Source organism: Rutilus rutilus, assembly GCF_951802725.1.
Source record: "Rutilus rutilus genome assembly, chromosome: 11".
NCBI classification, from domain to species: Eukaryota; Metazoa; Chordata; class Actinopteri; order Cypriniformes; family Leuciscidae; genus Rutilus; species Rutilus rutilus.
The window spans coordinates 7,545,125-7,567,994 of record NC_140216.1 but is presented as its reverse complement, the minus strand read 5'-3'; the positions used below and the strand labels follow the sequence as shown (position 1 = coordinate 7,567,994).

Sequence of the window (22,870 nt, the reverse complement as noted above, 5' to 3'; positions counted from 1 at the left end):
ATAGACATTATGAATAAATGTTTTTATAATTTCATCAGAAACCATTTTCTCTGACATATTAAGCATACTATGTAATAAAGGACACACAAAAGCTGCCTTATAAAAATCTTCTAGATAAAGGCATCCCAGCAGCCGGGATGTTACAAAAACATTGGAATCGGACGTGCCTTGATGTCTTCCTACCTCCATTTGTTCCTGTGTTATACGTAGTTATTAATTACAGAACAGATATTCTAAAGTTTTACTAGTCTCATACCTTGCCAGGTTGGGTTAAAATATGCACACAGTGGACAAATAAAGATCTGAAACATCTGTTCGGCCAAAGTTTCATTATCATGCATTCAGGTTACAAACCTGCCACACAACAAAGAAACTACCAGGCACATATGTTTTCTTTTTTTTTATTCCAAAAAAACTTCAAAATAGGTTTTTTAAGTTCAAGAAAGTAGAATAAGCTGAAACACAATGCAAAGCATCATATACAGACAGATAAAATACATTTTATATATTGCAGACAAGCCATGTTGGGTATTACATATTTACAATATGTAAACTTCTATATACAATCGTTTTTACATTTACAAAAAAACCTTTGTCTCTATTTTGTCTTTGTATATATATATTTTATATATATATTTTTATAATCCCCACTAGCATTTGTACTACAATAATGAAAAACATTTACAGATCTGTCAATACACTTTCTCTTTTTTTTATATTACAAATTTATTTCCATAAAAATATATCTCTGTACAAAAAAGGTTTCTATTCATTAGTTCTCCTCTCAGTGTCTCTGTCTTGATATCCGCAACGGACCGCTCTAATAAGGTCCTTGAAAGTTTGAAAGTCTGTTCAAAAAAATCCTTTTGGTCAAGTACGCAACTCAAGACTGACTGTATTCCTTTAGGCTTTGGATAGCCAGAGCAGAGCAGTCCTTTAAAAGTCCTTCAAGGCTGGGCTCGTACCTCTTACCTACTGGAGAGAAACGCATGGATGTGGTTCTCAAAATGACAATAAAAGGACGAAAAGAAGCTGGAAAAGTGCATACCAAGATATTTTCACATCGACCTCCAGACAAAACTGATTTGTTCATCCTGTAGTATAACATTTTCATATACTTCTTCAATATAAGCTGCAGTGTGCAATTTAAATATACCGATATGCAGTCTTTTAGGGGTGCCACTTTTCTGATATGTTATCAAGGGACATTTCATGAGTTATGTAGTTTGTTGGATGTTCACAATATGTATAGCAGATATAACATAGACATTTCCAGAATTAAACATACATTCAGTGAAATCCTGATATTGTCTACATCCAAACTTCTCGCCTTTGAAAGACACTGAAAAAAGACACAAATATGTTTTCTGACACTACGAGGTGGTCTTGACAGGATAACAATGAAGATCGTTGTCGTTGCTTCATATAACTTGTAGCACGCAAGATTTAAAAAAAACAAGCTCACTTTCACGTCATGCTAACAAAACCTTCATGAAAAGGGCTCATCACAACTATGTAAATATGTGACATTGTAAATTATTTGAGATGCTGGTCTCCATTTTAGTGTATGTGTGATTCAGTCGGGCTGAGAATAACATAAAATATATGGAGGGCTGCCAGGCACAGCTCGTCACATAAAGACGTAAGCACCAGTTTTGGGTTAATAAAAATGGTATGGCACTGATAACACATCAGCACTGTGAAGGGAGCACGTCTGATTTAGTGATCGCGCAATGACGACACTACAGACTGGAACACTGACAGGACATGTTGAGTACTTCAGCTATTTCACTGTTACTATTGCTAAATGCCATGAATAATACCGTAAATGCTGTAATGCTTTTGATTTCTCTCTATATATGTACATGAAATAGGCTGATGCCTTTGACTTTAGCCCTATTCGGACGGGACTAGTTTAACATGGAGAGGTGGGGTAAAGTAATAATTACCAGAGCTTCTCTGTGATTTAATTCTGTCTGAATGTGCCATCTCAGTAATGATTACGGACAATGTCAGTAAAGATTACGGCGACTTTTACCTTCAGTAAAATGGTCTGGAAAAATTACATCTAATCCCATGCGAATAGACCCGCTGTAAATATGTACGTAAATATTTAGTAACTTCCTGTTTAAGAGTAGTTTTCCACGTTTTTTCAAGTATGGAGACGCTTGAAAAAGCAGTTGCGTTCTAGACGCTGGGACAAGTCTGTGGCAAAACTCCACATACCATTCAGATCAGAAAGAAGATCGAAAGCACTTGTTAGAGGCACGAAACATCTTAGAGCGCTAGTTAAGTGCCTATTACCAACACAATCCAATCTGAAGTTAATTATTACATCGTTCAACCAGACATAACTGTTTTATATGTATAAATATAGGTTATATGTGTTTGCGCACATGATAACAGAAAGCAACGTAATACGCACATGATGACACGAGTTACCCCTCCCACTTCTGCTAGTTTTACTGAGATATCTTATCCCGTGCGAATTGGCCATTAATATTACAGACGTCCTGTGGTAAAATTACATTACTCCATCTAGCCTTGTAAAGTTAATCCCGTCCGAATAGGGCTTTTGGCAAAGCAGCGCCATAGGTTTTGCAATAGATTTGCTAAATTAATAATATTCACAATACAAGAATATTCTAATGACAAATACTAGCTGGAAGGACAAAGAAGACTTTCTAGTGATTAAGTGATTACTTGCTCCCTTAAAGTGCAGGTTCTAGCCTAAGGAATTATGTGAAGATATAAATTAATTGCACGCTTTAGGGTGCTGGTCTTTATTTTTTGTATTTGTTTGATTCTCTTAAGCTAAGAATAACAAAGACTCGACTAAACAGAGAAGCAGCGTCTTTGAAATTCTCCCCTAGCAACTGGCAGCTCTTGACCATTGTGCAATAATAACAAAAATGGAGCAATAAGAAGAGATTAGATACACCACATTTAGCGTTACCAAGGCACTGTTACGAGAAACAGATGGACACGTGTCACACACAGTCTGCCTGGATACTTCAACAACAGTATGGGTTCAAATACACATATAAAGATGACAGTGAAGTAGAGGAGATGACTTTGAAGCCCTTTGTGCCTTGATTTGTGTGTGTGTGTGTTAAGTGTAATTTTGTAGCATTTTAAAAGGAGCTATTTCTAATGTCAGAATTATAAATCTGGCAGCATTGCTATTGTTGTAGGTTTGCAGAGGCATAAAAATGCACATCTGCAGCAAAATGTTGTCTGATATGTGGCAAACGCTTTAAGATGACGTCTACACTGATAAAGCAATTCAAAAAAAAAAAAAAAAAAAAGAACAGCCATACGACAGTCTTGTAAATATAAAGTGAATGTCAATAGGTTGAAGATAATGTACCTGCTAAACTCCTGGCCCATAAAATCCCAGGGGAAATACAATCTTTGCTTTTTCGATCAACTTACAATTGAAACAATCTCTGGGTAATATCACATTAACAGAACGATGATAGGCTACCGATTTCAAAAGTAATAAACCTGTAAAAGCAATTATATCAGAGATTGATTTCAGAAGCTGAACAGTACAGCACATAAACTGGAGGAATTTAAATGCCCACTGGAAAGTAAATGCCGGCATCAGGTAACAGAGGCCATAAGACAAGAAAATCGAACCGAATGATGCAAAAACAAGCAGCGACAATAATATTCAATAACTGAATTACAAATCTCAAAAACACCGGCCAGTTAAAGGATGCTGCACCCAGAATATAGTGTACTCTGACAACAAAATACAAGTTATTCAGTATGCAGATCTATCCCGCTCCATTTGTACACTTCCCAAGCTGTTGCTCATCTTCAAACCTTCCCATCAAGTTATTGGGGCAAATGCATGCAAATAAACAACCAGCATTGGATTAGTATTTTAAGGAGTGATTTCTAAGCCCCTTTTGCTTATCGTAAGTGTGGTGTGGGCATGGATGACATGGAGGAATATGCAGGGAAACAGATTATGACACAAAGCTACAGAGATTAAAGATTTTCACGCTTATTTGGTGTTGGCTCCTTTTGACTAAATCCGTCATCCTTATCCTTGACTTCAGAACTTGAGGACTGAAAGCAGACCCTCCCTTGGTTATGAAAGACATATTTCAAGTTATATTTATCTCCGTACTTCAAGTCTTCAAGGGCTGTGTTGCTTTTTTAATCTATGTATGAAAATCATTCGATCCGTGACATTCAATGACATCAGAAGCCCACCACCTAAAATCTGCCTGACATCAGGAATATCTATAAACGCTTGTGAATGGTTCATCAACAAATCCCAGCCATTAAACCAAGAACATCGAACTCAGAACATCCAAATCCACTCCTTGGTAATATAGAGGAAATCCAACCCTCCAATGTGGGCTGCTTTTCTTCTGTCAATGTGGGAAAAAGAAAATAACAGCCGATAATGGCCGTGAAGTCAGCTTCATAAAGCCCCTGAACACATAAACACGTGCACTGTGTCTTTTCATGTTCTCCGCTGGGCTGCTCAGAGGGTTGGACTGTCCATTCTCAGTCAGGATCATGATAAGATGGTGTGAGAACACTTGTTCCTTCAAGCTGGAATGAGAAAAGAGATGCTACAGCTAGAATCCATGTCTTCTAATAAGCCTCTGAATCTCATTCCTCTTCAAGTCGAGGTGTGGCGTAACATGCTCAGGGAACTGATGTGTCAGAGAGAGTGTCCTCAGTGAAGTCTGCACTTGTTTGTGATTTTAGTTCGAGGTGGATATGGGATAAAATAAGCCAAAACGCACTCCATAGAAAACAACTCAAGGTAAAAAAGTTAAACAAAGCTTCTCCAGCAACATGCTTCTCTTGACTTCCTGTTCACATGAAGGCTTCCTCTACCTCAAGAGTAAGAATGGGCGGGCTTCGTTTGACTGAACAATGTACCTCTTGTCTTTTTTTGGCAAGCGACGACTGTGAGCTTCACATGTGTCCCTTCGCGCTGCCACAGTCAAACAGGACGTTCCCTCAGAAGGAAAAAAGAGGAGACAGCAGAAGAGTGTAGGAACAGAGTTTTAGCTAGCAAACACTGACGTGGTTCTTTATCAGTGCATCTCTGTTGATGCATTTTTACAGCATTGTTATCAAGGTTTATCACTTTTTGTCACATTGGAATTGGTTTACAAATGAAAAACAAAAAAATCCTCCTCTTTAGTCCATCCGTCCGGCCCATTCGTAACTATGGGGATAGTTGTGTGGAGAGGGAAAGACTATATCCAGCCTGTGAAAAGAGGAAAGAGAACGGAGAAGGAATTAAGAGTAGAGAAGACACATTTATCTGCAGTGTTGGAGAAACAACTTCGAAACTTCTCAAGAGACATAGTTAAACTACTGTCAAATTTACTATAGCTACAGTACAAGTTACAAAAAAAAAGTACCTAACTATGTTGAAGCAGCTGAATCACAACTGCCAATGACAGTGCTTTTGATTACTTGCTCGGCTTAAACAGTTGTGCGCAAAAAAAACACTGCTATTTTTGTTTCAAAAGTAGCCCATTAATGGAAAAGCTATTTTAAAAACAGCTGAGGTACTATTAGGATACCGAAAAACATAGTTAATAGCAATGGTACTTTTAGTTGGTTACTGCCCAACACTGCTTTTCAGATGGAATGGATAAGAAAAGAAGTGAAAAGAAGAAAAAATAGAGAAGGAGGGGTGCTCAACACAACTGTTTCATACTAATATTATCACAACACTGCAATAGTAAGGTACATTTTTTACTTAATTCATAAAAGTAATAAAAAATAAAACAATCCTCAGAGCCTGTTTCAGGTTCAAATCAGCAGACGAGACTTAAATACATGGGATACAGGGGGGAAACCAATTACAAATCCTGCCCAAGTTCATAGTCTGCGGCTTAGATTAGGTGCTCTTTATATATATATATATATATATATATATATATATATATAAACTTTGAAAAGGGTACAACAGCTGATATAAATAAATTAAAATTCAATATTTCTCTATCCTTATCCCCTTGCATCAGCAGTTTGTTTTCCATTTTGACTAAGGCCAAAACTAGGGCGATAAAGTCAGTTTTAGAAGTAAAATTTCTCCCGTTTTAATTCCCCCTCTCCCCTCTCCCCACTCAACATTCAAACAAACTATATGCTGAAAAGGCAGTTTGGGTAAAATAGCAGAAATATACAGCAAATGATGCCACTAAATCATTCCAAAGCAACTATGTGAGGATATATTGCTTTTTTCCCTTTCCCTGAGGTCTATGTCCTCATTCGGCTTATTATATCGCAAGATTTTATATGTGGTCGGCAATGACCTTTTCATCTCTGATGCCATGCTAGTTTGTACAGTAGTCTAATGAAGCACGTTAGATGTGGATGCAGAATGCTAAGGTCACAGTATGACTCTGAAATCTAGAAAAATGTCTAACAAGTTCTAGAAAAAAAAAAATACAAAATTCACAAATGGCTCGTTTCCACCGAGCGGTACGGTACGGTACAGTATAGTACAGTACGCAATTATTTACGTTTCCATTGTCAAAAGTTGTGAATGGTACCAAAATGCCGAATCGTACTGTAACCCCTTTTTCGGTACCCTTCCGTTGGGGTACCTAGAACAGTGGTATGGTACCTAAAGGGTGGAGCTAGACTGCAGAACGTTGATTGGTTGACAGAGAACTTGCGTGTGCTACAAGGGAAACGACAACATTTTTAAAACACAACACCGTTACAAAACAATGTCGGCGCGCAGCATAACGTTACCGTGGTTGACCCAGGAGGTGCAGACCTTCCTGGGTCTCATCGGTGAAGAAAGTGTGCAAAGGGAACTCGATGGCATGGTGAGAAATGAAAAGGTTTTTCAGCATGTTTCTGAGAAGATAGGTGCCGAGGGGTTCCAGCGGACGTCCGAGCAGTGCCGCATTAAATGCAAGAAACTGCAGAGTGACTACCGTAAGGTGAAAGACCACAACAGCTGGAGTGGTGTACACAGAAAAAATTGGAAGTGGTTCGATATGATGGACGCCATCTATGGAGCGAGTTTGGGAAGAGAAGGAGGCATCGATACGAGTTAGGATACTGTTTCAAAAGAAAACAATTATTATCTCTGTTCCAAAACCTGATGGACTTCTTATGGAAACACGCTCCTGGCGCAAAGGCTGTTCCAAAATGTATTTCTGAGGTATTTCAAAATGTACAATTACGGTTTTATCTGAATACAGATACAAATCATTTTGAGATTATTACAGATACAGCCTCTGCAGCACAACCCCAGTCATAACAAATCAATCAAAGTCAGGCCGATCACTGAGAATTCATCTTTCTGGTTGAAGACTCACCTTTGACTTGAGAGGTCGCTATACTGCTGTGCACACTGTGCTGACCGTGAACTCTGTCTCATTGGCCATGATGTCAGTGGGCTGGATATTGCGGTCATACATAGGGTTTTCGAAAGTCGCCCTTCCGTTGGTGTTCTCATGGCCCACATAACCATTGAAGGGTACTTTGGGCCTTTTTCTGAAAGCAAGCAAGACATATTAACAAATATTCTGGAGGAGTGATTCATAACATACACAAATAAATGTACAATGAATTATAAATCTTCCGTGAACTGCTTTACCTGTGTTTGTAGAGATAGAGAGCGAAGCCTGCTATAATCATGGCAATAAAAGGCACTAAAATGGCTGCTGCCACTGAACTGCTATTGGAGGCAAAGTTATAACCTGGATTCACCCCAGTTGGATCAAGGCCCTCTGTAAAATAACATATGAAGGAACCATTTATGAAATAACAATAACTAACCACAAGTTAAAAGTTCAGTCAAAGCATGTGTTCAAATAGATTTTAAAACCATGTAACAAATAAGAAATTAATACATGAAATGTGGCAACTTCATATCCCACTGTTTTGTATAACTCAACTAGGGGAGGTGTTTTTGGGAGATGTCAAACTGCATTATATTGACAATGCTTTTTTAATTACAGATATCAAGACACGGCAAAGATGAAGTCATTCTGAATTCACTTTTCTATTTCGACCACAGAGCTTTCCTAAACAACAAGAGAGTGTCAGTGCACCTGTTCATCAGACAATGCCAAAAAGCTTCCCAATAACATCAAGGCTGCAAGTGGGAGATTCAATTAACTAACTCAATAGAGCCAGCTCATCAAAACAACATAAAATGATGGAATATGGGTGCGCACACACACACACATGCTCTTTCCCCTACAGCCCCTCTTATTAATAAATCTTCTGTTTGCTCAATCTGTCAGACGATGTTGGGATATGAGTCTATACAGCTGTCGTTTATAAATGAAGGCGCACCTTTTTCATCACAGCAGGATTTGACAGACCGTTCATGTTTGGCCTCCACAAGCTGTACACAAGATACTTAGACTGACTCTACTTTTCCTTTCTCTCTTTCTAAACTGTATGATAATAATACATGATAGCTGTTGTGCGCAGCATTGGCAGTATATATCATTTTTAAACATTTCATTGATAAATAATTATAGAGGAATCAACACAGACTTAACATTTTAATGGCTTAAAAGCTGAAATGTTTATTGTATTCAATCTTAAAATACTTTGCTAGCTTAAAAAAGCAGAGACAACTATATGCAAATAATTGATGGACTGATTTTTTTTTTTGAGTATCCCAACCATCTGACACAGATAACTCCCTGAAAGGGTTCAATACCTAATATTTTAATATTTTATTTAATAGAACTAGCAACTCTAGAACTCGAGGGGTAACCATTGTAATGCCTGACCAGAGAATGTAGAATAAGTCACTTGCATAGGGTATAAGGTGAGCTAGCATGCAATGCTATGCTACTGCTACACTAAGCTAGTACACTGAACAGTTTCAGCCAATGGAATCACTTCGGTGTCCTAGGTGTGCTTGATTTAACAGGAAAACCAAATTGTTCATGAAAGTGGATATGTTAGTTCGATCAGTGAGGAGAGTGCTTGGGAACCCTGTTTGAAAACAGTCGCTATTCTGTTTGGTACCGCTATTGGCGCAGTCATGAGACACTTTCAGTTAAATATTCCTTCTTTTTGCTTCAAAAAACAGTATTTCTGTCATTTTAGATGTTCAGACTTAAAGGTATAAGTTCACCCCAAAATTCAAATTCTGTCATCAATTACTCATACTCGCATCATTCCGAACCACTTCTGTTAATCCTCGAAACACAAATAAAGATATTATTATGAAGCTTGTTTTCTGATCCTTCCATTCGAAAGTTCATTTGTGCTTCGAAGACAAACAAAAGTCTTATAGGTGTGGAACAACATAAGGCGGGGTAATTGATTTTTGGGTGAAACAAACCCTTTAAAAAATACGTTTTTTAAAGACAAGCACACATACCCAGCCTCTGAAGTCCAAACTGGCCGAAGCCTTTTCCTCGAACAAAGCCTTGGTATACAAATGAATCAGATGAAGGCATGTACGACACCTGTGGAGAAAAACACAAACCAGTAAGTGTAAAGAATTTTCAAAATGTCAAAAATGAGCCACTGAAAGGTAATGTGTGTCACTCATGTGAAAGACTACTTATGTTTGACATTTACTTTCCCCATCATTCCTCACTGAGGCATAAAACGTGTACATATGCGAATACAAACAGACAGGCACATATAAATCAAGCTTTCTCATTTATCCTCTACCTCTTGTGCTCTTTCTCTCTCTTACATGAACACACACACAAAAGCCACACACTCATGGCCCACACTTTTAATTACACTCTCCTAGGTGCTTGTCCCGTGTGCATTGGAGGGGGTAGAGACGTCTGGCCCTGATTACCCAGCAATGATTTAACTGACGTTTTAATTAAAAGAAAAACTTTGTCGGTGCTCTTCTATCCCCAGGAGTGAAAAGGTGTGTGTGTGTGTGTGTGTGTGTGTGGTTGAGGGTTTCAGTAGTTACAAGCAGCCCAAGGTCTGGCCCTAGACAAGAGCCCTTACATCAGCCTGTGAGTATTGAAGAACTCTTTGCGCACTCTCAGATTGCAGTAAAGGTACAGAAACCACCACCTTTCAAAGTGAGACCACGACTTTCTGAAGACTACATCTGCATGAAGTCATACCGTAAAGTAGAAAGGACTTGCAACAACATAAAAGCAAAGCTGTTGAAATCAATTGCAAGATGCTTCTCTTTCCCAGTAACCACTCTACTTAAGAATAAGTCAACTGGATGGCTGGGTCAAGTTAAATCACACCTACGTGGCTTAAATGTTTGATCTGTGGTTGCTTAATATCTTCAAAGCAAACAATCTATTTGAATCTAATCCATTACAACGTGGAGAATCTCTATAATCATCATGATGATTATTATTTCCACGTTTCACACTGCAGGGAGTCTCCATTTCAACATATCAGAATAATGATTTTATGGATATACTGCAAACAAGGGATTTCCTGTGACAACTGTAGCGAAGATCAGAGGAAACAGAAAGAGGAATTTACATACATGTCCGTCAAGTGCCCAGTTGTCAATTTTGAACTTGTTAACGAAGATCTCCACAGGACCGCGGATCTGATACACCTGCAGCAACAACTGGGCTTCTTCTTTCTTATAGGTACCTGCAGGAATGGAGAGGATGTGTATGTGAATGAAGCTGTTAAAAACTTGGTGCACCTACAATAAGTGTTAATGAGTTTCATGAGACTGTTATAGCAAAAAAAAAAAAAAAAAAAAAGGAAAACATAATTGTCAAGTTTTTGTACTTTCTGTATTGGTTTTATATGGTTTTGCATGTGTGTGTACTAGAGGTTACAGAGTAGTCGACACTTTAAGCCTGATGTCGACTAATCACTGATCATGGCCTATAGAGGGCGCAACAGAATAATAAATCATTGAAGTCCACATATAAGCTCTGTTTCCAACAGTTAAAATGACAAATAAATACATACTCTGAGAGCACTCCACAATAAATGTTTGATTATACCATCTGGATGCTCAAAATTGATTGGGTGAATGCATGTTTTAAACAGCTTACTATACAAGCAAGTTAATCGCAGTCCTAAACTAATGTGCTGCTGCTTTGTAACGCACACACATACAGACAGTAGCTCACAGAAACATTCAGTAGCGCAGAAATGTATTGTCAACATTGTTCTGTGATTTATTAATAAAATAGCTTAGAAACTGAAAAGTTCTAGCATAATACTCTTAGTAACTAAAACCCACAGCTTCACTATTAGTAGAGAGACGCTGCCAACATGCAATCGCTCTCTAACTAATGCATTCATATAAATGTAATCTTTACTGTGCTACTTTATCTGTATCTGATTTAGAACGAGCAGAAATCTGTGAGAAATATAACGTCTCAAAGACAAAAGAACTGATAAAAATAAACTGTTATGTAGAAGCAATAGCATTGAGTGCAGCGCTGTGTCATATGCCATAGCTGTGCACAAGGCAACCCGCGTTTGTGTCTCAGCTCAATGTTCAGGTTATTTGTTCATTAATGACATCATCAGCGACTAATGGACGTCGACTTGATCACATAAATGTAGGAAGGAAATGTATGACCCCTGTGATACACAATCCTGAGGGTCTGTAGAGGTCCTCGCTATGATATCATTTCCTTTTTTTTTTTTCTTTTTTTTTTATCCATGGAAGAAAAAAAAAGGTTTGGAATAAGTATACAGAATTTTTTTTGGCTGAACTTTTCCTTTTAAGAGAACACAAAACACAGTGCTAGGGGCAGTACAAGCCAGAAAATTGTCATTACCTGGCTGCTGAAGCGTCACAAATGAGTGGTTGGTGAAATGTGTTGTGAGGTTAAAATAAAAACACTCACCAGCCAGATTAAGCTGTACTCCGCTGTGGTCCGTGAGAGTGCCATTGACCCGATTGCTAAACGGTTCAAAAGCAGTTATGCTAAGCATTGCTGGCTGCTTCTTCCCTAGATATTCGTACGAACCCCTCCAAAGAGAGTTCTTAGCAAAAACCCCACTTGGCACTGAGATAGAGGCACAGAATAGAAGAACAGATTGAAAGAAACAGAGACAAGAATTATTATACATTCAAGTGACTAAAATATTTTAGGGGGATTTGTAATTAACTTGCCTTCCATTGAAAGATTATTTTAATTTATGGTAGACTGTGAAACTTACCGGGTAGCTTTGTGTTGGGCGGCTCTTGCACGGTTCCTACAGTTTTTCCACTTGGTCTGTTATCAGCTATGGAATAAGTCATAATTATATGGTGTTAGAGGAAGTGGAAGAATACAGAAGACAGGACCTGTCAATAAATGTGATTTGGTTTGTTTATATAATATATGTGTCTAAATACCCAGTGAAGTCTACATCGTAGGACATTATAAGATGACTGGACACAGACAGTGGGGAAAAACAGCTTTATTAGATGTCAGACTATGTTGCCTCTCTCTGGTCTCCCACAGGTGCTGTTAATATCCTTGCACTGCAAAAGGCCAGAACCTTACTTTTATAGCTTTGTTATAAAAGATTTCAGCAACATATTTCAACAACTCTTAGAGTGCGATCCATTTCAGCATTAACTTGAGACTAATACCATCTTCCTTTAGCAGAGTAAAAAAAAAAACTGATAATCTTATATTTCTGCTCTACGCTCACAGTAGCCACAGTATATAATGTATGGGCCCTGTTTATCTGGGGATGTTTTAAAGCAGTCTGGGCTGTCCAAAACCAAATCAATGCAATCAATTGGGCTAATCAGAGCTCTACTAATATGAACTTTCACCAATAACATGATGAATTGGGCACAACGATCACGCCAGTTGAGGAGATGAAACAGATGCACGTGGCCATTTATCAACATTTGTGGAGAAGAAAAATGTGGTTGAATACGGTAAATCATTAAATCTGTGAATAAAGCAGGTTGGCTACACTAAAACACGCAAGTGGTACGAACATGTTCAAAAGCAATTGATCATTTTCTTCACATTTTTAATAGAAACGAAAAAATAAAAATTGGTTTGTAGGCTCAAGCATGTATTTGTAAAGCATTTTGTACATACGTGCACACAACGGAGGTTTCCCTGTCCAGCTGCCATCAGCCCTGCAGGTGCGGTGTTCAGATCCTCCAGCCAGGTAGAATCCAGGCTGACAGGTGTAGATGAGCGTATAACCCAGAGATGGCAGCTCTATGGCACCTACATCCGCCTGAGCGGGGAGCTCCGGCTGATTACAGTGATGAGCTGAGGAGAGAAAAGGAGAGAGAAAATCTTACATTGTGGAGGGTGTATCGTGAAAAACAAAAATATAATAACAGAAAAATCTGGTTAATATTTTTTTTGCAATATTGCGGCTAACCGATGCACTCAGGCTGCATGCCACTCCAGGTGAGGTTGGGCAAACAGGTCCGAGAGATAGAACCCAGAAGAAGGTGGCCCTTTCTGCAGCTGTAGAATACTGAACTACCAATCTGTTGAAACAATCACACAAATAGTCATTAAATGACAAGAGAAAAAAAAAAAAGAGTTCCAGATGTATTGAAAACAGCCCTGATCTGATGTGATTAGTACCTGGTAGCCTTGAGAGTTGTTCTGATTGCCAAAGAGAGGAGTGCCAGGATCTACACAGCTGGTGTGACTGGGATCTGTAAAAAACAAACAAAACAAAAACAATTAGAAGTAATTCACAGTATGGTGCCTGTATAGTGCATAGCATATATGAATATGACTCAATCTAGTATAGATATCACACATACAGGTATGAAATGAGGTATATATATATATGATATATGAGATGAATATAAGGTTCTAAACAAAAATGTGTCACGGCTTCCACAAAAATATTAAGCAACACAACATTTTTCAACATTGATAAGAAACGTTTCTTGAGCTCCAAATTAGCATATTATAATTATTTCTGAAGGATCATGTGACACTGAAGTAATGGCTGCTTTTTTGAAATGTGAAGAAAGAATAAATCAGTTCTGACCTATGCAAGAAGGCTGGGTTCCACTCCAGGTTCCGTCATACTGGCAGTATTGACGAGCAGAGCCAACCAGAATCAAAGGCGGGTAACATGAGAATGAAACAGAGGACAGGTATGTGAACCCTCTGTCTTCCCGCTTGCCTTGGGCTGGTATCCCTGGATCTCCACAAAATACAGCTGTAGGGAAAGAGAATTTCATTGAGGAAAACTCTGTACTATGAGGTATTAACATAATTAAACAAAACCTAAATCTACAAAGTAGAAACACCCAGTTAAAATATATATATGTGGATCTAAATGGTAAAAGCCAAACTATATTTTCAGTATTTCAGAAAATTTCACACTTACGAAAACATTGAGGCCGTTCACCACTCCAGTTTCCCGTGCCCTGGCAGGTAAGGATGGTGGGAAGGGAAAGCTGGTAACCCTGATTACAATTATAACTAATGCTGGACCCCCACTGGAAATCAGTCCCCACCACTTGCCCATTCGGGATGCTGGGAGGTGCCCCACACACAATGGCTGTGAGAGGAAAGAGACAATCAGTCATGTTGAAAAAGTAAACTAAAGAAAATAATAAAGAAAATAACTGTCAACAGAGCACAATTTTGAAGTACACATAAAGCTTTAGTTCATAAGCGGTGGGCTTGAACCTTTGCAAACGGGCTTGGTGCCGTTCCATGTGCGGTCCTTGGTGCAGATGAGCATGGAGGCACGATCGGCATCCATAGTGAAACCCGGTGAACACTGGAAGCTCACACTGTGGCCGTACGTGAAGTCGCTGCCTAGTCTGATACCATTAGCTGGCACTCCAGGATCTCCACAGTTAATGACTGGAAGTGGGCAGAGAGAGTAAAGCAAAAGTCAAAGGAAGGCTGAAAGCCATTTGTAGTGTGATTAGAGGAAGTTCATGGCTGAAGTGAGGTGTGTGCCAAAATTTGGAAGATTTGGAACCATTTTATAATTAGCCGTTTCATTGAAACAGATAACAAATTTAGGCAAAAACATTTTCATATTAAAAGGGTCATAAACTGGAAGCAACAAGATTTTTTATCACTCTAAGTGGTGCCTTTAAATTAATGAACTGCTTTAGGCACCAGCTTTGGGAGGCTGTTTCCTCTAGTCACTTCCTGTAGTCTGAGGCCAATGGCACCTGCTCTGTGCCAAAGACACCAATGTGTCTGGAGCTGTAATGTTTGCACGTGACCTCCATTAGCTCAGAGTCTGAACAGTGAGCATTGTGTTTTTATGAGCATGGCAAGTCACTCGGGTGGCTGCCAAGATGGGAGACAGGGCTAGTCTCTATCTCTCCAACACAGGGCTGCTATGTAGACGTCCCAGATCAGCTTGTGTCCAGGGCAGGGATAATGGAGAACACTGGCCCTCATTATTAAGTCCTGAACCACAATGCATTGAAAAGCTTCACGCGAACAAAACCAATTCAACTCCAGCCTCTGGATTCCTCAAGAGCACAGTCACTGAGAGCTGTACTATTCAGAGCAGTTTAGCCTAAGAAAATCTCAAGAATAAAACCATGCCTTTCTAAAGCCACTTAAAGACCCTATGAAAAGACACAATGAGCATAGTTGACTTATCCCGCATTCCATTCAACTTGGAAAGTGGGAATTTCCAACTACTCATAAAATTGCAAAAGAAAGCCACTTGAATTCAGGCTTCCAACATGGAAACTTTCCAATTTGACAATCCACAACTTTGATTCGCTGAGATGGTGCTTGATCATACTGAACATAGAGTCACTCAGGGAGATGTACACAGACAACGACAAACTTTTAAGCAAATACAAGGCATGATTGAGACAAAGTTCTTACATGGAATGACAATAAGACTTGTTTAGCAAATGTCTCTGTTGATAACTGCAAAGCTAATGGAAATATTTAAGTTAGCCTTCGGTTACCAAGCTAAGAGCTTAGACTTATACTAGCCTAACATAGTGCTAAATGCTTTAAAAAAGCTCTTGATTAGACAGAACAAAGATCCAGATAACATGCTATGTTTTTAATCAGGCATTGAGGAAGAGGGATAAGATGTGCACCATGAATTTATAATTGATCATGCAAATTTGTCTTTTTATATTTCATGTGCAAAAAAAGGCTGATTGTCAATAGCGTAACGATAAGAAGCACAGCTCACACAGAACTCACTTTAAAACCAAGCAGCATTATTTGTCTTGTGGTGAATCTGCATGACCAACTTGAACTAGTTGCATGGGGAAATCTTTCTCCTTCGCACAAAATTTTCAATCATGTGGATTCCTACTGGAATGATGGAATTTTACAAGAATCCACCAAACAATGAGCCTGTAGTAATTGGCTAGTTTAGCTAGTTTAAAAAAGGTGTTGATGGGGCACCTGTGCATTCCGGCATGTCCCCGGTCCAGGTGCCATTGACAGTACAATGACGGGTGAGCAGGCCGTTGGAGAAGTAGCCTTCTCTGCAGGAGTAGGTGATAGAGCGGGAAAACACAAGTCCATCATGGAATTGGATCATGGCGTTGCGGGGAGTTCCAGGGTTGCCACAGGACACCACTGTGAAAAAGACAACAAGATAACATCAGATGGGATGCAAGGTGAGAAGGATACATGGTCAGCGTAGAACATGAATCCCAGGTTCAATGGAGGCTGGCACACTGCTAGGCATCTAAACGGGACTTGCACCTCCCCCAAACTGGACAGTTATTTGTTAATTTAGTGTGTAATTAATAAACACATTTACTGCAGGAGATTTCATACATTAGACAATCCTCTGCCCCAGGACAGGGCAGATGGAGCTTATTCATGGGTGTGTGCCAATAAAGAGCAGGTGGGCATACACTCACAACCAGGGATGCCACCAATATGGGCAAGAGGTTTGAGCACTGGAGACCTGCCAATGAAAACAAAAAGCTTGAGCGCTGAATAGCGAGCTTAAAACAACTAACAGCAAACTAGAGATTACCTGTTGTTATTATTGCACACCCCAGTGTCCTTTGGCTCTAAAAAGGTTTCACTTCAGAATACATATTTTATATTGGACACCAAGTGGTGACCCAGCACAGCACCAAGTATGTTTATTGGACAAAACTAAATGTCAATGGTTTCATGCTTTGGGCAGCAAATTCACCACACATTGTGGTCGGCATTAACCCTGGGGAATCAGGGACATGGACAAAATTTTGTATAAGAAAGTTTGCAACTACATGTCAACTACTAGTCATTAGAGTTTTAAGATGCATTCACACCTTAATACGGGAGATTTTGGGCGGCACGAGCAACCGTGACCGTTGGCGACTGAATGGGGCGTGTCCAGCGATGTGACAAAGTTGAGATATGTTCAACTTTATGCAAATGAAGATTCACTCTTCAGTGCCGAGTCCGACCGAGGCAAGATGACTGAGAAGCTCATTTTAGCTGTCAGAAACTGTCCTATAATTTATGACATGTCTCCGTGTACATACGGTGGTACTCGCTGTGCTGACTCCGAGCCTGAATGGTTTTGTGAGCCTAGATAGACCGGCCTTAGCCCTTTTGCTGCCGTTAAATAGCCACGATGGCAAAGAACACTTGCTGTTTCTCGTTCATCTATAATATTACGCATTTTATGTACTGATTCCATTTATATTTAGACTTATTTAGATGGCAAGAAAAATGATCAAAGCCCAGTAGTTGATGACCACTATATCACATTATTATAAAACATACCTATTCTGAAAAGAATGGTCAATTTCCTCATATAAGTGAATGCTGAGACATCAAACATTTGTGATGAGGACATAAATGAAAAAAAAAAAAAAAGTCTTCTTGATCTCCCCTTGCACAAGACAATAAGCTTTTTATGTTGTGTTCAGGATGTAAATTTATGAGAGGGGGTTTAGGCTGTTATTGATTTTCTCTTGAAACGTCGGCATTTTCTGAGAATCCACCTTTTAAGCCACCACAGTTTGCTGAACTGGCATGGATAACAATAGCCCAAGGGTCAAATCAATAGAGAAACACAAACTTAGACACACACACATTTCAAACGCACAACCCACGGGCATTTGGGAGGTAGGAATGGATTCAGATGACAGTGTGCTTTGTAGGAGATGCAAAACTAAAAATATCGCAAATGTTTAGGGGCGACTGTTAACAAGATGTGAGATGAAACAAATGGCTGGTGTTAAAAAAGTGGAGTAAGAAAAATGGCAGGCATCTCCACATGGGTAATTAACCTGGGTTTTTTGCTTCTCTGACATGCCTTTCTTTGGGATGTCAGCCTGACTCCGCAGGCACTTTACACAAACCAACACGAGCAGAATAATAATGCTATTTAAGAGAGAAGGAGAGAGTGCGGACACAGCAGCACAGTGTCCAGGGGACCAGCAGGGTCGGCACAGTTGTCTGGGCAACCTGACTGGATAGTGCTCAGCATGCTGGGAATAAGAAAACACGGTACATGTGGAAGTGTAACATGTGTACACCCCGGGTGTACTGAGCCACTTTAAAGCTACAGCAGAGAACAGACGGGAACAATCTAGATGAAAATAACTTCTCATCAACCACTTTCTATCTCAGTCTGTCTGTCTGTCTCCATCTCCCTATCCTGTTTTGCACAAAGTTAAAACACAAGGGAATTTGTGTGAAGAATCAAATAACTCGCTGTCTGAGAAATTTGCATAGGCTACAATTTTGGGTAAAGCAGAATCTTCCGGAGGCAGAAGCAATTAATCATGCATTTTCATCCACATTCTTCTGCAAAAACCCAGGTTTCATTTTTCTTACCATGGCATTCAGGCTGGATGCCCACCCAGCTCCCGTTAGCCAGGCAGGTCCGTTCAGAGGACCCCTTCAGAATGTAGCCGGGCTCACAGCTGAATCGTACAACGCTACCTACGGAGAACTCCTCTCCCAGACGGATCCCGTGCACTGGAATGCCAGGGTCTCCACACAAACCGGCAGAATCCCCTGAAACAACACACATATGAAGACTAATGAGCACTTGGACTCTTATTCTTATGTGTACAGCCGGTGTCTCAAACCTGTGATATAGTCTCATATGGCAGTGTTAACAATAGGTATATCCCTACATCGAGCCTGCAACATCAATTTGGACTTTTTTTCATTTTGGTTTGGCCTTAAAAAGTGCACATTTATATTAATGTTTTGAAAAATGAAATCAAAAAGAAAAAAAAAAAAAGAAAAAAGAAAGAAACACAAAAAACAACATATGTGCTCAATGGACAATACAGGGATAAGTGAGTGATTTTGGACATAGCTTGCATAACCAATGGACACAACTCAAACTAAATCACTCCTATTGAAATCAATAGAGTTGTCTATACCTCTGAAGTACCATGAGTTTAAACTCTTGGTTTAATGTCCATGTACAATCAAAAATACCCTCAAACTAGTCCAATATAGGTCCTTTGACAGAGAATGCATGGAAACCTACAATCTAGATATCCCGCAGGACATTCAGACTTGCTCTCTATTACATTAGCTTTTTATTTAAAGAGGTTAACTGAGATTTACACAAGATGATGAGTAATTTCATTCATATTTATTGAACAACTCTCAGCGGTAGACCTGGCATAGGAGATGAAAAAGAGGCATCACAGTGGCTTGGTTTAGGTGATAATTTACTTTGGATAAGAAAGCACCAGGGACAGAAAATTTCCCTTAATTTCCCCGCTCATAATGCCGACGTGTGCACTCCATGATGTTCTTCAGTAAATCCTCTTATTTTGATCCTCTGATGCATTTACAAATGATCTTTCTATTCCCCATATATCCTCTGGTAATGCTCAACAAACAATCACTAATTCAATATGAATAGTGAGTGTTCTGGTGAAGGGCAAAGTAAATATTAAAGAATTACTACTATTCATTTACCGCATATCGTTTTTAGAAACTCACACTGACAGGCCAGTTATTAACCACTAGATGTGCACTTTTCAAAAAAAACTAAAAACTAATGCACTTTTTGACAGCTGGCAGAAAGAAACTGCAATCTTTTGAGAAATGTGAATGTTATGAATTGTGACATAAACCTGTCAGTGGTTTTACAGCCAGGGATGAAGCTCTTCTGGCATATCTGAGGGTTGCAATGGTCTGATGTGTTTATAGTGGAGCAGGGCAGCTCATTACCTGGCAGGCATGTGGGAGTGTGTGTCGCCAATCCCAATATGAGAAGATTAAAGCAGTTTATGGGGGGGGGGACACACTCGTCGCCCTTCCGGACGCTGTATAGATGGCAATATTGTATTACCGCCCACTGATCTGGGCTGTAATCCTGAAGCCATTGATTCATGATCTCACATGCTTACAAGACCTCAGAGATGGTGTCATCTCAAATGTGAAAAATGGCAAACTATATATATATTTAAATGTATAAACTTTGTAAAAATATTCCCTTCTTTTCAAGTGTATATTCCCTTGTGAGAGAATCTGTGCGTCTGTTTCAGTTTTACAAAAACATAAGTTTTATTAGTACTTTGGTTTAGTACTGCCCTGAAGACACAGCATAACATATTTGCATATACTCCATAAGAAAAAAATATTTAAGTCAATTTACACAAATTATCCTGTTCAAAAGTTTTCACAGCCTTCTTAATATCGCTGCATGTTTGAACATCAGTAACTATTTGTGATAGTTGTGTGTAAGTGCTTTCATGAGTGGTAAAGCTGGATCTCAACATCATTTTGTCACTGCGAAGAAGAGCTCAAATGTGCAGAGCATGCTGGGAAACCAAAGATCTTGCAATACTTGAAGGAATTTTCACTGCTCAGGACAAAATAGGGCCTCAAGATGTTTTGAAATAATAGTAGGTAGACTCGTTTGTGTAAATATAAAAATATTATAGTTAAATATATTTCTAAAATACTTTTTAGGTACTAAAAAAATATATATATATTATGCTAAAAACATAGATGATACAAGGAGCATGTAAACCATTAAGCAAAATTGTAATTGTGTGGATAAATTATGCATGTTGAATAGAGAAAAGATTTAGAGTACCAGAGCAATGTGGCATGGAGCCGCTCCATTGGCTATCCAGCTGGCACATGCGGGTGGTATTGCCCACAATGGTGCGCTGGCCGATGCAGCTGAAGCGGATAACAGAGCCCACAGTGCGTCTGTCCCCCGAGATCTGTGCATACGGAGGCATGCTGGGACGATCACACAGAATCACTGCGGCACACAGGAAAACAGACAAACCTTACCCAGAGTGCACAGTGTCAGATCACATGTATAAACACATCAGAGTAAAGCAGGTTATGGAATTATTTGAGTGATGGTTTATCAGACTAAGATGACTCACAGAGGCACTTGGGTAGGGAGCGGTCCCATGTGCCATCTCCCTGACAGCTCAGAGTGCTGGTGCCCAGCAGGTAGTATCCAGGGTTACAGTTGTAAGAAACTGCGGTCTGGAAACTGTAACGATGAGGCCCGCTGGGCAGGACCTGTCTGACACCATTTTCCACATGTCCCGGATCAGTGCAGTTCACAACTAGAGTGGGCGAGAGAAAGCGGGAAAGAGAGAAGAAAGAAAAAATAAAGAAAAAAAGAGAAATATGATGAATACTGTTGAGAAATACACTGCCATTTGACAGACTGGGGTCAGTAAACTTTCTTTTTTTCATTTTTTTTTTTCATACAAATAATACTTTTATTCAGCAAGGATGCATTCAATTGATCAAAAGTGACAAAGACATTTATAATGTTACCAACAAAATTCTATTTCAACACTGTTTTCAACAGTGATAAGAATAAAATTACTTTAAAAAAATATTGTTTTACTTTAAATTGAATGAGCACAAGGAACTTCTTTCAAAACATTTTTAAAACATCTAACAGACTCTTTTTTTTTTAAATGGTTAAGTACTTCATGCCTTAATCACAATCTTAATTTTAATCCCATGGTTAATTGCAATTTCATTTAAAATACCTTAGGGTACATTTCTATCTTGGTGGTACTATCTTTGTAATATTAAAGGGACTTACTGTACAGGAGATATAGAGTGTATGTATGTATATACATACCACCACCCCCACCACCCATGTTTGTGCCATTAATTGATTTGTGCAATTCCTTTAGTGATTTGTGTCAAACAAATTAGTTTTTAGTCAAATGTCTCCAGCTTAACTTTTTTCACCACACAAAATGACACAGAAAAAGGCGATTTTTGAAGAAGATTAAAGGCTTCTGGAAACCTATCTGCAAATATTTGGAAGCACATAAACACAAACAGTAGCTTCATTAACGGCTGGTGTAGGGGCTGGCTGAGGACATGAACTGGGCTTACAGAGAGAAGAGATGGAGAGAAAGCGGTGGTGTGTTAGCTATAAGCCAAAAAGAGGCAGAGAACGAGAACACAGAAGGACAAAAGGGCATGATGGAGAACCTAAAGAAGAAATCAGCAGTAATTTGTATTCATTCACACACTGGAAGGAAACAAAAAGTACATAACAGTGCAAGTGCAATTGAGCAAGCCAAGGCAAGAATATGGGCTATTATGTTAAACTGATTCTAACAAATTAAGTTGAACACACTTCTGGTGGCATTTTATGTGCAATTATGGGGAAACAGTGAAGCCAAATGAAGAGGACAGGCTTCATTATTTGACTCCAAAGAGTGTCCCTTCTGCCATTTGAGGCCAGCAACATTCCCTTAAAATCTCTCCGTTAGGGACAGCATGTCAACAGAATTAGACTTTCCAGGGTAGTAATGCATGCTAATGTCCTATAATAGCTCTTAACAGAGCCTGCCAAAGCCATTTCTATGAAGCCACCATTTATAACTTAAAAATACTAGCTTGATTTTTAACTAAAATGCTATTAGCTGTTAGAAATAAATACACAAATAAAATCAATAAAAAGAAAAGAACAAAGGAAAACAATCTGCTTCTTTCAATCTGATTAAAATTGATGCTCCCGCTTGCCAGTGGCAATTTTTGAGGAGAGGTGGTTCAATTAT

At 39.1% G+C, this 22,870-nt stretch overlaps 1 protein-coding gene across 1 annotated transcript in view; it reads right to left on the bottom strand.

Moving 5' to 3' along the window:
* Positions 1-696: 696 nt before the first annotated feature.
* The window catches only part of csmd2 (CUB and Sushi multiple domains 2), a 296,611-nt gene continuing 274,437 nt past the window's right edge, over positions 697-22,870 (bottom strand). Inside the window, exons 55-71 of the mRNA XM_084424679.1 lie at positions 21,215-21,403; positions 20,911-21,084; positions 18,675-18,857; positions 16,287-16,463; positions 14,571-14,750; positions 14,266-14,439; positions 13,921-14,094; positions 13,503-13,576; positions 13,291-13,402; positions 12,996-13,175; positions 12,112-12,177; positions 11,796-11,957; positions 10,460-10,572; positions 9,359-9,446; positions 7,607-7,739; positions 7,326-7,503; positions 697-5,245 (exon numbers count right to left, since the gene is read on the bottom strand). Coding sequence (XP_084280805.1) covers positions 7,344-7,503; positions 7,607-7,739; positions 9,359-9,446; positions 10,460-10,572; positions 11,796-11,957; positions 12,112-12,177; positions 12,996-13,175; positions 13,291-13,402; positions 13,503-13,576; positions 13,921-14,094; positions 14,266-14,439; positions 14,571-14,750; positions 16,287-16,463; positions 18,675-18,857; positions 20,911-21,084; positions 21,215-21,403 — 2,339 coding nt within the window. The 3' untranslated portion in view covers positions 697-5,245; positions 7,326-7,343. The remainder of the gene's footprint in view (positions 5,246-7,325; positions 7,504-7,606; positions 7,740-9,358; positions 9,447-10,459; positions 10,573-11,795; positions 11,958-12,111; positions 12,178-12,995; positions 13,176-13,290; positions 13,403-13,502; positions 13,577-13,920; positions 14,095-14,265; positions 14,440-14,570; positions 14,751-16,286; positions 16,464-18,674; positions 18,858-20,910; positions 21,085-21,214; positions 21,404-22,870) is intronic.